General features: G+C 40.8%; 1 protein-coding gene across 3 annotated transcripts in view; it reads left to right on the top strand.

Annotated features, from left to right (window-relative positions):
* Positions 1-14,906, top strand: part of MTMR12 (myotubularin related protein 12) — a 67,377-nt gene that overhangs the window by 8,971 nt on the left and 43,500 nt on the right. For 2 of the 3 annotated variants that reach the window (XM_048850125.2, XM_048850128.2), the window contains exons 2-3: positions 9,877-9,931; positions 11,536-11,675. In XM_048850125.2, coding sequence (XP_048706082.2) covers positions 9,877-9,931; positions 11,536-11,675 — 195 coding nt within the window. Of the gene's footprint in view, positions 1-9,876; positions 9,932-10,032; positions 10,084-11,535; positions 11,676-14,906 lie in introns of those variants that run through there. The other variant, XM_048850127.2, reaches the window with a different exon arrangement.

Genomic DNA, 14,906 nt, shown 5'->3' with positions numbered 1-14,906 from the left:
TGTGACTGTTTGAATTATATATAGATACACACCTGTGCACTGTAAGTTGAATGCACTGTAGAGTTCAAAAACTTTGCAAACAAACTAATGCTAAATTTTTTAAACTCACAGGAAACTAAAGCAAAAAGCAAAAACAGCAAGAAGCAAAAACAGTAGTACTGTTGTAAAACTAAGCATTCAAATCAGATGATGGCAAGAGTTCCATCCTGTCATGTTTGATGAGCAATGTTGCATAATCTGTTTTTTTTATGTTGCATTCCATATACCTTGATAAGTAATATAGTATGACTTAAGGCTTGCATTTAACAAGGGAAGGCATTGAAAATACTATATATGAAATTATGACAATTAACATTTCCAGAATAACTTTAGCTTTGGAATGTTCTAAATCTTGTACACTTTACATTGCTTTAATGATCTTGCATGTACTATAGCATTAATTTCAGATGAATGCTCATTCACTCCTAATACAACTCATTTTTATAGCTTTTTCAGTCTAGACTATCCACTGCCATGTATGAATAAGAAATTGTGGGAGTTTTGACAGCCTTTTTTTCATCTAACATACAAGTTCAAAGCAGTCACACACTTGAGAGCTAAATGGGTCTTAAGTGACCTGGTTAGACTCCTGAGTTTCCACCTTCTTGTTCAGCCACTGAAGCATATGTTAGATCAAATATCTTTGTCCACATCTCTTTGAGGTGAGAAGCTCTTAAAACTTCATTAAATATGAAATCTGTCTTCAGATGTGCTGAGACTTACCTTTTCCCCCACTCTGTCCAGACTCAATATCCCTGTCTTGGATGACTTTACTCGAGCCTCTTTGTTCTCAGGACTCTTGTATTTTGGAGATGCTGATCTTATGTAGGGGTTTTTCAGTCTATTGTTTCTTACTGCTTCTATCTTTCCTTCCTTCCTTCCTGTGTCATTCCTCATTCTGAATAGACGCTTCTGAATTACGCAAACTTGATTTACGCAAACCAGAGCTTACGGAAAAACTTCCATAAGCTAGAAATAGGAGGTGGAGGGGGGTTTTGGGGGGTGTGGTTTTTTTGTATGTTTGTTTTTGGTTTTGTTGGTGTAATGGCCAGAGATACAGTTCTGACTTATGCAAGGCATTCCGGAACAGAATGCTTGCATAAGTCAGGGAGTGTCTGTATATGAAGAATCTGGAACTGTGCCTGGTACCTTGTAGGTTATTTATCCCTATCTGGGCACACAAACACCCTCTCCAGACTATCTGTGATCCTGTTTCAGAGGGGAAGACAGCATGTTTTTTCTGTGCTTATGGCCTGACATCATTGTCCATCTCCCTTTCGCTTTTTCCAGGTTCAGCCAAAAAGTTCTCTGAACGTAATTCATGTTGCCCTGAACTAAACTAAAGTGATAGTGCAGAAACTCATAATAGAAGCAAACATGTCTAGACTACTAAACACAGACAGTGTATTATTGTGTGCTGTATAAGAGAGAGTGAAGACAGTCCCTGCCCAGATCTTGTAATCCATTATAGAATGCACAGTCTGTAAACGTAGTGCCAAAATAAAGTCTGATTACTTTTCATAGTGAAATCCTTCCTCTTGCGTTTCAGAGCAACCTTTCTGTCTGGTCAGTATGCGGTCACATGTCCCCAGAGTGTTCAGTGTAACCAGAGGCACTTTCTCTGCATGGTTTGAATTTTAAAGTTAGTATCAGGTCTCCCGTATAACCTGGCTAGCCCCTCCTCTGGACAAAACACATGCTACTAGGTTTCATTTTCTTTTAACCTCAAAACAATGTTAATATTTTCCTGATTCACACCTGTCTGAACATAACTCTCTCCCTTCTGTAAGTCCCCCTATTCAATGGATCCTTTCCAATAAACATTTCTTCTCCAGGGGGTTCCAGGTCATGGTGGGTGCTCTGCAGGGGCGGTCCAGATGCAGGGAGTGAGAGGCTTGGTGGGATGAGGATTCAGGTGCAGGGGGTTCTGAGTGTGTGTGGGGTGCTAGATGCAGGTGGGTTGGGCAGATGCCCTAGAGTGACTCCTGCCCCCTGAGGCCGAGGAGCGGAGGGGACGTGCAGAGCTTCCCCCAACCAGGGAGGTCCCTGGGGGTTGGCCCCAGCTGCTCTAGGGAAAGAGGAAGTCCCATTACCCCCACCCCCTTAGCAGCTGAGCCAGGTGCAGAATTCCAATTCCCCCAGGAGTAATTCACTCGCTCACTCACCTGGGCTGTATACCGTATGCTAGGGAAGCAGCTCACTTGCCTGGCTCTCCTTGGTCCCTGCCCTCCCCTTACACAGAGAACACCTGGGTGGCATCACTGCTCCCCCGCCCCCCGAATGTTGCTCTGTGCCCCCCTAAGGGGCTAGGGGGGAGAGAGCAGAAACTGAAGATACTTTGTGCCTGCCAGTCAGTTCCCCACATGGGTTGTGCAGTGAATCAACAGGAGCAGCTCTCCTGCCCTTCCCTTACGCAGACCATGTGGGGGAAACTGCCCAGCAGGGTACAGAGCTCCTGATGTCACCACTAGTCCTGTCCTACATTCCTCCGCAGGGAGGAAGCAGGGCTAAGGGAGAAATCTGGGTACCCCCCCCTTCCCAATGCATTGCTTCTGCAACATATCTGGGGGGGGAGATGCCCCCCTATCTGCACCCATGCAATTACTGAGTTTACTCTCACAGTTGTACTGGTTGAATGCAAACTAGATACACAGTTATACACCTTGTTTGAGACACTCCCTTAACTATTAAACCCAATTAACTGTTTTAACACCTACATTGAGATAACTAGGGACAGTTCATACCTCTCAGCTGTTTCAAACTAAATTGATGTTTATTTCCCAAATGCAAACTGATGTAACCTTCAACCCTAAGGATTTAAAACTTTCTTAAATTATAGTTTGTGGTCTATGCTTAAAAATTAGATGGACTTTGCTATGTTGCTTAGAGCTATCAAAAAGTTTTGTGCCCTCATCTCCATGGTTAGATCAATCCAACCCCTGGTATAAATGCAGCTAGGTCAACTGAAGAATTTTCTGTCAGCCTAGTTACCAGCTCTTAGATTGACGGATGTGGATATCTGCGAACCATTTTTGCAAATCAGATGCAGATACAAATTTTGTATCCGTGCAGGACTCTACTCATGTACTTTGTCCTTTGTAAGCTTTGTTGTGCTTCTTTGAGACAGCTGTTTTGACAATTCATGGTAGTTGTGGTAGCTTGTTTCTGACCCCATTGATGTCTTTGAAGGTGAAGCCATGGGCTAAGAACTACTGAATGGAATGGAACACATAAGTGAAATACTCATGGTGGTCTGACCTATTGAAGAGGCAGGCAGATGCACTCTGCACAAGCTAGAGCCTTTGCAATGCTTCTGTATGGATTTCTCTGGCCAGGAGGAAATTATGCTTCCTAGCAAGTTGGAGATGAAAGAAGTTACTCTTTGCCAGTGATGCTACCTGGTTATTGAGGCCTGTTACTAAGACTCCAAGGCTGCATACTGCTTTTAGGTGGAAGACACCTTTGAGAGGGAAGTCAGCATCTTGACTAGTTCTTCAGAATGTTTCCCTCTTCTTACAAACATCTCTTCAGTTATGCCTGGGTTTAGTGTTAGCCATTTCATCCAGATGATGATTCATAGAAGGCATTGTGACATCCCTGTGATTGTGTTGGTTATACCTAAGGAAAATAATGCAGCTAAATAATTTTGTCATATTGTTGACCTCTCGCTACATCTCCAAACAGTGATATGGTAGATATTGATGGGATTGTGCAGGTGAAGTTTTTTGGGGAAGAGGAGTAATTGCCCCACACTACATTCATGCTCCTTTTGGAGAGAGATGATTTCATGGTACACCTCCACCCTGACATAATGGGCTCCTCAGGAGCCAAAAAAATCTTACCGCATTATAGGTGAAACTGCGTTATGTCAAACTTGCTTTGGTCGCAAGCATTTCCATTATTAATAGTCACTTCCCGCCCCCTGACTGATCCCTCAAAATCCCCGACCCATCCAACCCCCCAACCTCCGCTCCCTGTCCCCTGACTCCCTTGACCCCTATCCACACCCCTGACTGCCCTGCCCCCAAACCTTTGAACTATCCAACCTCTCCTCCCCAGCCCCTGAGACCCTCAGCCCTGGTCCAGCACTCTTAACATGCCGCTCAGAGCAGCGTGTCGGAGCCTGACGCGTTGATTTGCTAGAGCGCGCAGCCCCGCTCCCCAGAGCGCTGCTTTACCACGTTATATCCGAATTCGTGTTATATCAGGTCGCATTATATCGGGGTAGAGGTGTAATGCTGTAACATCTATCCTAGTTATGTCCTGTAAGCAGGTCAGTAGTAGTTTGTGCTGTGTGTCAAAAACTATCTGAAACCTGATTAAAAGGATTTAGGAATCAAGACATCTACCAATATCATAACTGTCAGCGTACTTAAGCAATGGAGTAAATTGCCTAGGAATCTCCATCATTGGAGGCTTTTAGGAGAAAATTAGACCCACACCTGTCAGGGGTGGTCTAGATAATAATTAATGCTAGGATTGCAGGGGACTGGACTAGATGACCTCTCAAAGTTCCTTCCAGTCTTATGATTCTATGTATAGCTTGGCTGCCACCACTTGCTGACTTTGGCTAAGATAAGTGTCACTGGAAAGCTACATTTATCTAGGCTTCGCAAAAAGATCTCAGATTTTATTTCTGAACAATTATGTAATAGACGATATCTAATTTGCAGTTTGTAGAACTGGTTAAATTTCACAAACAGTACGTTATGAATAATATCCCTTCCTTAAAAAAACAAAACAAAACAGGGAGTACTTGTGGCACCATAGCCACAAGTACTCCCCGTTCTTTTTGCTGATACAAACTAACACGGCTACCACTCTGATCCCTTCCTTAGTGGAGCTCACAGGAATTGGTCCTCATGGACAGCACTTGATTGGATATGCTTTCTTGCCTGAACTCTAGCTAATCAACCGAATAGGTAGTGCAGAAATCAGATTACCTTATCCTAACACTAATCTTCATGGGCTTTATCTTCAAAACATTTATCTTTTTTTTGTGAAAATATAAATGCTTTTCTGCATCATAGTACTCCAGTTGAGGAAACTGCCTTCATACATAGGATACAAGACTAAGGGCTTGTCTACATTTGACATTTATTGAGGGATAACTTACTTTTCTTTAGTGACTTCTGTCCACATACAGAATCTTCTAGTGCGAGTCGTCTGGCATTTTACTGTACGTTATTGAACCCACTTAAAAAACCCACTTCCAGGGAAGTGGGATGAGAGTACCCGCCATGAAGTAAGTGTGGATACATCTCCGTCCTGAACAACTGTTGCATATCTCCAAGTCCTTCCACTTCTATCATACACAGCTTTGCCCTTTACCTGGATTATTGTTTTGTTTACCGATATACCCGCTACTCTTCCAGAGTTATCCTGAATGGATGTCGCTTTCCTATTTAAAAGCTGGTGTGCAGCCAAGTGCTGTCCTTTGTGGTTCCAGCTCATGGGGATTCACATACCTGTTATGACTGCTCCATCATCAGGAGTATGCCTTGTGCTTAGCATTGTCCTATGCAGATGTCCTGGACTTCATTGCCCTCTGGAGAGTGGAGTGTGTACAGGCTCATCTGAATTCTAGCCACTGCAGTCAAAAAATCCCAGAATGCATAACCGTGATGGAGCAATAAACCATAAGCTGTCCCACCAGAATACTTAGCACTTATTTTGAAACTTTGCTGTACTGTGTGACTTCATTGATACAAGGAAAAAGTACCTTAATCATCTTAACAGTGCAGTATTGTGCACTGCTCACATCAGTTGCTCCAGATAACAGATACACAAACACTGCAAAAAGTTTCTAGTGCAGACATGCCCTAATGCTATTCCCAGTCTAGCTGATTTTCCTGGAGGTTCAGGCTTCGGAGACTGTTGCACAGAGAACTGTATCAAAGCTGGAATGAAGGGGGCAATGTCTGCGTTTGATATCCTCCTAAAGCACAGGCTGATTTTTTTGGTTGCTTGGTGTGGAATGCCAAAGGTTTTTATTTTTAATTTTTTGCAGGTATAACAGCTGTAGTAGGTATTTTGGGTTGCTTTGGTTCAGAGACTGCAAGCAATCTTTCTGTATTGAGAACTGTCCAGAACCTGAGATGAAACTGCAAATCCATAGAGCCTCAGCAGAAAATTCCATAGTTTCTCCATCAGTTCCTATGAACGATGACTGAAACGAGGTAACTTCTAGCTGATAAATGAGTTTAGAGGGTTAAGATGACTCGGAGGTTGCCATTTGTCTAGGAACAGTTGAAGTAGATCTCTTTTTTTTCCCTAGGGCCATCAGGCAAGGAGAAAAGGGTACCTAATCTGCTCCAAAATAAATGGGAAGGAAGCAGTAGATTCATACACAAGGTACTAGATTAAAACATTGTAATATTAAAAACTATAAATCTACTTTTAATTGTCACCCGCTGTCCAGGCTTTTCAGAAGAAGATAACCTGCACTCTGAAAAATGTGCCTCTATTCCTCTCCCAACTTTTCAGTAAGTCTAATGTAGAGGTCAGGCTTGAGTAGAAGGATGGGTGGTCTGGGCCAGGGAATAAGGCTAAAGAAAAGGAGACAGATCGGTCACTTTTTGGGATGCAGTTTACCTTAATGTAAAATTCCTGCATACTACCAGTAAAGACCCTTGGACTACTTGAGGATACAACATATCTGCTTAAATTAACCTTCAGAGATGTTTCTTAAAAATGACCTTGTGCCCTCTTTCTGTCTGATGTAGACAGAAGGCCCGACTTGTTTGAAAGTGTCTTTTCTTGTTTTTTCTTACAAAGTAAGGAATGTAAAGTCTGATCCTTCCTTATTTTTCCAGGAAGATATCCTGGATGTCTGAGATGTGTATTTTGAACTCATTCCTTAATTGAGGCAGTGAGAAGTGTAAATCTTTAGCAGACAATTAGTTTCTCAAATTTATATCTGTTAACAGCCTGATACCTTGATAATTTCAGTTAAACTACTTGTTAACAATAGTTGTCACACTCAGGTGTGTTGCCATTTCATACCAGGTTTCTCAAGCAGATGCAAGTTGAATTTCTAATGCAGAAAACATTCTTTTGGGAAAACCTTTCAGGTTGTCCTTTTTGATCTTTTATAAGGCTTTTTTTTTTTTCTTTGTAGATCACCTTTAACTAAAAAGGCCATCTTGTTTTGCCTGCTTCTCTTCACAGGACTGCAGCTATACATTTCAGAGATTTTAGCTCACCCCTTTTAAAGACAGTCCGATGAAGTGAGCTGTAGCTCACGAAAGCTTATGCTCAAATAAATTTGTTAGTCTCTAAGGTGCCACAAGTACTCCTTTTCTCTTGTAAGTGTTTCAGTTTGTGTTAACTGATGGACGTAAACTTTCAAAAATCCACGGCTGTTCCCATTGATTTAAGTGAATAATTCTTTTGGTTCTAATTTTGCCAACTGCCTGCTAGTGAGCCACAAGTAATCTCCACGGAATAAATTAACATTCATAGCCATACAATTTTGAAACAGAGAAAGTTGTTTTAAATAGTCTTAATTATGTATGTTAAACTTGGCTTCAGTAGTTTAGGAAAACTAAAAATAAGATCATGTTTGTCCATCAGAAGGAAAGCTGGCTGGTGTGTGCACATGAACTAAGCACACAGGAATTGCAGAGCTGGCTGTGTACATGTGCGACTGTGTCTGTGTTCTGAAAAATGGGAACTATAATTCTTCATCAATTATAGCAATACTCTCTCCCGTTGATGAAGCGTCAACAGTGGGGGAAAATAGTTCAGTTTTCCTTATGTTCGTGTTTGTGTGGAGGTTTGATGTAATGTTGGTCTGCTTTAGTGAATTACTGGAGTTGCTGCCTGTAGACAAACTTTGTTGATTTAAAAGCACTTCTGAATTTCTGAACTCTTCAGTTTCATTTAATTGTTTCAAGCTTCCATTCATGATACAATAAACACACAGGAGTAGCTGTTATTTTTCCCCCTCTTCCATTAGCTGTCATCTTCCGGCTTGAATTTTTTTCCATGATTGCCTTACCTTACTTTTTTTACAAGTTTAACTACCTTTTCTGTCTTCTGTCCCAGCACTCAATACTTTTTGCTGTTGACCTGCAAAGGATTCCTGGTATTTTGTTTGGGATGTCTGTACAGCAAAGAAAAACCTGCAGCTAGCCATGCCAGCCGACTCTGGGATCCTGCAGCGTGGAAGGGTTCCAGAGCTTGGGCTCCAGCCCAAACCCAAAAATCTACACAGCCCCTCAACCAGAGCCCTGCAAGCTAGAGTCCGCTGGCAGTTTTTCTTGGCTGTGTAAACATACCCTTTGCCTTGTTAGATGCTGATAAATAACGTCACCATTTTGCATGTAGGTTCTTCTGGGTCTGGATACAAGTATCTGTATTTATATGCCTGGATATGAGTTTTTAATTTTGTGTTTGTGCCAGGAGGTATTTCTCTTCCTTTGTGCTTAGCTTGACAAGACTCAGGCATACTGCTTATTGTTCCCTCTTATTTTGACCTTTAATAAATTTCCAACTGGCTTTCTTGGTTGAGTCACAATCTCTTATTAGAATACTGGGCACAAACTAACCTTAGTTTACAACAGCTGTGGTTCCTTTGGTTTTCCAGTTAACCAGTAGTTCTCCACAAGGGCTCCTAATGCATGTTAGGTGAAGCTGTTCATTGTGACTCCAGGGGGGCGAGGGAGCCTTCTGAACTGCCTGTGCAGGAAGGATTATGTTCTTTGATCTTGGGAGGCTACAGTAAGGTTGCACTAATCATGCTGAGTACGACTAAGGCTAGCGTAATCAATATTAAGACCTTCTCTGGGACCCTCATCTGGGTTGTACTGTGTGTATGACTCTTAATTGAAATATGCCATGTTCAGTTTGTGTAAAGGATTTCTGTCTGAGCTTCTGGAGTCACTTTCTGTGAGATCTCTTTAATAGTGACAGTGCTTTTTAGGTGTAACTTACATATTTTACTCCCTTGTTTGTTTATTACATTATAGTTACTAAAATATAAAGCTTCATGGCACTAGAAAGATGCTACATAACTTCAATACTAATGCTATAGTTCTGACAGATTTGTCTTATATGGAGACCATAGTGGATGTGTAACTTTAGGAGTGGGGAAGTTGGGGAAACTAAATTTTACTTGAGAAATTTCTACCTACTTGTGCTGTTACCTGTGCTAAAGGTACTAATGGCAGTGATGCTGGCTTTTTATTTAATATTTTTTTTACTCAGTCCTGAACTGGATACTAGTTGGGTTCCCAGCACAGAGATTTAATCTTCATTTTAAAAGAACTGCACAGTTTCACGTTATGGGTGCCAGCCACCAACTTAAACATAAACATGGTGGACAAATGACCTATAAGAACTACTGCCAAACTTGGTCTGTTTTAAAAGGGGAAAAAAGTCACACTTCTGCCTAGAATTTTTTTTACCTAAGGTTATTAATAAATTGAAATATTAGAAGGAAAATATCTCTTCAGTTTTATTTCGTGTTTGACAGCGCTCTTATTCAGATCTTTCACAAACCAGAAGAGTAACAACTTTTTTAAATTAGGAAAATTACTAATATTGCAAAGACTATTGTAAAACTACAAATATTGCATGAGGTGTTGGGGCCTCAGCTTCTAGCTCTGGTCTGAAATTTATTTCAAGTGGATGGTGTCCTTTTAAATATCCCTATCTCTTCTCTCTTGCAAACTGAAAAGTTAATAACTTTTTTCCCCCCTGCCTCTTGAACAGAATAGTGCTTTGCTGATCTCTGAGGTAATCTAGTGTTTACATTTAAGAAAGTCATTCTGTAAATGGTACTAATGTATTAAAGTTCTTTTCAAAGGAACAATGACTCTTCTTTTGTTTTAGGAAATACACATAAAGGAACCCATAGAAAAGGAAGTAAACCTTCACTTGTTACCAGGTAACTGCTGTGTTACATTGTGTATTGAATTTAGAACTCAAAATTATGTCTTTTATATAGCCACATCTTCATAAGAAAATATTCTCATTTGTTTGGTGCAGTAAACGCTCAAGAGACACCGGTATCTTGAGTAGTAAAATAGAGGATGAGAGGTAAGTAACCATACAGGCTGAATGTTCTGTTTTTGCATCTGCATGGATTGTTCTAAAATGCAAAGTTGGTATTTCTGTTGAACTTGAGTACTGTGTTTATAGGTGTCCTGCATGGGGAAAAATTGTGCTCAGGTTTTACGTTTCTTTATTTTATAAAGAAGACTTAGAAGGAATTTAGGAAAATATATAATATTAGAAATGTAGGTCATGTCTTGGCTGAAAGCCTGATTGGAGAGCTAGAGCAATGACCTCAAGAAAACAGTGCAAGTTGAGCTATTGAAAAGATTTTTAGTTACAATTCAAAATTACTCTTACACTTTTGGGTTTTTTTACACCTATTCAACTTCAGTGACTAACCTTTTAGATAAAAAGCCTTTGGTAAAGATAATCCCTTTTCCCTTTGATTAAGATGTTAGAAATCACAATAAACATCCCTGAGATCTTCCAAATGTTCTCCAACAAAAATGGGAGAATGTAGCAGTAATAAGATAAAAAGTCAAGCCTTTGCATTCTTCATAAAGATGCTAGAAAGGGCACGAGCCCAACTGTTTAGAATTCTTTAGTCCACTTTTAAATCTTTCCTGTATCCTATAAAAAATCAACAAAAGCTAGTGGAGTTAGTATTAAGCTTGGAGGTCAGTCTTTGCATGTGGGATATAGAGCTTAATTCTCGCCATCACAGATCCATAATGACACTTACAAATGTGGTCTTAAGGCCTTGGAATGTCCTCAGAACCTGTATACTGTTGGTAACCTATCAAATGCATGTCATGATTCCCAGCCAAAACATCAATAAGATAATTAAATTTGTAGGTAGAAATTGATACAAAGCATTAGAATGCTGTAGGTTACAAAAACTTGACAGTGAGAGAAATTGTAATTGAGACTTGATTTCATGGAGGTTTCAGAGTAGCAGCTGTGTTAGTCTGTATTTGCAAAAAGAAAAGGAGTACTAGTGGCACCTTAGAGACTAATCTCCCAAGACACTTGGTGCAATCCCTGTCTACAGCACAGGGAGGCAGCATTACTTTAAGCTTCTCCAGAATGATGCCTCCAATTTGAATCTGGAGCAGCCACTTGGATTGGACCCACCCTTACATCTAAACTCAATATATTGCTTAGATGTAACTGTCCACAAGGGTACAAATTGTAATATGGACATTTGTCCATTAGAAATTAAGATCAGCAGTTCATTTCAAAGGCCATTGATTTGTTTTTTGGTTTAAACTTGAACCAATAATCTAAAGATAGAATGCCCAGTTGAGAAGACATCAGTCCCATGAGCTATTTCTCTGATTTTTCTGGCACTTCTGTGACGTGGTAAACTCAGCCAGCCAATGCATAGGAAGTTGGACTCAAAGTTAATGTTGAGTTGGAGATTGAATAGATGACTGTGTCTTAATATCTGAATGTTCCATTACGCTGCAAGCTAAGACTGTTTATTTCAATCAGGTGAATTGCTGCTCTGTGAGGCAAACACAGTATTAAAGTGTGTACAAGAAGATGGGTCAAATCGTGGAGCCTGCGGGAAACTCATTTGCACAAACTTCAAGATTGCTTTTCTTGGTGATGAATCTGCTTCAGATGATAACGTAGGAAGACAAACTTCATTTGGCTAAGTCTTGTGAATGTACTTCTCAGTAGCAAGTAATATACACTGCCTCTATGCAGCCTTTTTTCCCTTCCCCATTAGAGGGAATGTTTTATAAAGAAATGAAAAGGAAAGCTTTGTAGCAAGCCTTGAGCACCACAAACTCACTAAACCCAGTTTGTACACTCACTGTTCCCACAGGACCCTCTGTGGCACGTAATGATTAGCAACAGCAGTCTCCTTCTTCGTCATGACAGATAACTTTTATTTCTTGAGTCCATCTCTTCTGTGAAAGGTCACAATTTTCTCTTCAAAAGCACCAGTTATGTCCCAGAGTCAGAACAGAGTGCTATGATAAAACTAATGCTGTCCTGTTTCTAGGTGAAGTCTCAGTCTCTAGTTCTCATGGCCTGTTTTAGAACTACTAACTACTACACCCGATTGAAAATTGTTCCTGAGAATAATGCGTTTTTATATTATAATACTCCCAAGTTTTAGGGAAAAGATTAAGTCCATGGCTATATTGCAAGTGGGGGTGGGTTTGACTAAAAGCATTCTTTTGAATAGATCAGTGCAAGCCCCTGTGGGCCCTCTTAACAAATTTAAACCTGGTTTATATCAATTCCTTGTGAGTTGGTAAGGAATCTGTATAGGTCAAGCTTAAATCTATTTGAGTGTCCACACAGGGGCTTTTACTGGTTTAATTACATCTTAAAAACACTGCTTTAATTAAAAAATAAAATACATCTTTATTTAGACCCATGAAACTTGTAATGTAGAGTCTAGCCTTAGTTATTTATCTGGCCCCATTACTATAGTAATTGCCCCATTGCCCCACAATCTTTTATCCTCAAACCCTTGTGAGGTACAGAGCTACTAGCCCTAATTTATAGATGCAGAACTGAGGCACGGAGGAGCCTGGTCTACACTACAAAGTTAGCTTGACGTAAGTTGCCGTGCATCAACCTATTTGTGCATGTGTCTGCATGCAAATTTGTGTCCTGCTGATGTAAGCACCTTGTTTTGCTGTGTTGTTGTAACCACCTCCTTGAATAGCATTGAACCCTGGTCAACCTACTGAGATCAGTGCAGCGTGAAGGTAAACACTGCATGACCTGTGTCAACCCTGACAGTTGTTCAGCAGCTGTCCCATAGTGCAACAGTTGTGAACTCGACTGCCAGAGGTCATGGAGACTAGAAGCCTTCCCACCCCCAACCCCCGGCATGTATTTTTGAAATGCCTTTCATGATTGTGCTCCTTTGTTGTGGGCAGTTGCCCAACCAAACATGCTGGCCCTACGCCCTAGATGCGCTCCTGCCTGGAGTAGACAGGAGATGTTGGATCTCCCAGGCCTCTGGGGGAAAGAGGCTATGCAAGCCCAGCTATGGACCAGCTGTAGAAATGTAGACTTCTACAGGCAGATTCAGACAAAGGAGTACATCAGGGATCCGCTGCAGTGCTGCATGAAAGAGAAGCAACATGCCACAAGGCAAGGGAGTGCAACAGATCTGTGCTGAGCTGTAGACATATCTCTTTAACAATGAGCTGTATGTGTTCTTAAAGGTGTGTAGTGGGCCTTCACTGATATCAATATGGGCTGGTTAGTGAAGTGTCCCCAGTGATCCACCAGTGCTTGCATAACCATAGAAAAATAGCCTTTTCTGTTCATGTACTCTGTGGTGTTGCCGGTTGTTAGAGTGGGGTTGCCACTTGCTTCTCCACGGTCAAGGCTGCTCTCATTCTGGTGTCCCTGTCCTGGAGGGCTGGAGCAAGCTTGGCATACAGATCCAGGAATGTGGCTTTTCAGATTCAAAAATTCTACAGCCACTGCTCATCATTCCAAGGCCACGTTATGATGCAGTCCCACCAGTCACTGCTTCTCATGCCTAGAAGTGGCACTTCACCATCTGCACTTGCTGCATGAACGCTACCAATAACCTTGAATTGTTTTTTTTTTTTTTTTTTTGCTATGTGGCTCAGCAAACTATCCTCCAAGAAATCATCATGTCCTGTGGGTCTGCAGGTATAGGAGAATTGTGCCTCCTTTATTTGTAATATTCATGAGAATAGTGCAGAGCTCTGCAGGCTCCATTCTTCTGTCAGTAAGGGGGAGACCGAAGACTGGCAATTTTAAATATAAAGTAGGGCTGTCGATTAATCACAGTTAACTCACACGATTAACTCAAAAAAAATTAATTGCAGTTTTAATTGCACTGTTAAACAATAGAATACCAATTGAAATTTATTAAACATTTTGGATTTTTTTTTACATTTTCATATGTATTATATTCTGTGTTGTAATTGAAATCAAGTGTATATTTTTTATTACCAATATTTGCACTGTAAAAAGGATAAACAAAAGAAATAGTATTTTTCAGTTCCCCTCATACAAGTACTGTAGCGCAGTCTTTGTTGTGAAAGTGAAACTTACAAATGTGGATTTTTGTTTTGTTACATAACTGAAATTTCAGAGCCTACAAGACTACTCAGTCCTCCTTCTTGTTCAGCTAATCGCTAAGACAAACAAACATGTTTGTTTACCTTTACAGAAGATAATGCTGCCCTCTTCTTATTTACAATGTCACCAGAAAGCGAGAACAGGCATTTATTTGCATGGCACTTTCGTAGCCAGCATTGCAAGGTATTTACATGCCAGATATGCTAAATATTCGTATGCCCCTTCATGCTTCAGCCATCATTCCAAAGGACATGCTGATGATGCTCGTTTTAAAAAAATAATGCATTAATTAAATTTGTGACTTGGGGGAGAATTGTATGTCCCCTGCTCTGTTTTACTCGCATTCTGCCATATATTTCATGTTATAGCAGTCTCGGCTGATGACCCAGCACATGTGTTCTTGAACTGAACAACTTTCATTGCAGATTTCACAAAACTCAAAGAAGGTACCAATGTGAGATTTCCAAAGATAGCAACAACGCTTGACCCAAGGTTTAAGAATCTTAAGTACCATCCAAAATCTGAGTGGGACGAGGTGTAGAGCATGCTTTCAGAAGTCTTTAAAAGATTAACACTCCCAACGTGGAGACGACAGAACCTGAACCACCAAAAAAGAAAATCCACCTTGTGCTGGTGGCATCTGACCCATAATGAAAATGAACATGTGTCAATCTGCACTGCTTTGGATTCTTATCAAGCAGAACCTGTCATCAGCATGGACACACGTCCCCTGGAATGGTGGTTGATGCATGAAGGGACATATGAATGTTTAG

Source organism: Caretta caretta, chromosome 5 (assembly GCF_965140235.1).
Source record: "Caretta caretta isolate rCarCar2 chromosome 5, rCarCar1.hap1, whole genome shotgun sequence".
Taxonomy (NCBI): Eukaryota; Metazoa; Chordata; order Testudines; family Cheloniidae; genus Caretta; species Caretta caretta.
Note: the sequence above shows the minus strand (reverse complement) of the source record. Positions and strands in the feature narration are given on the sequence as shown.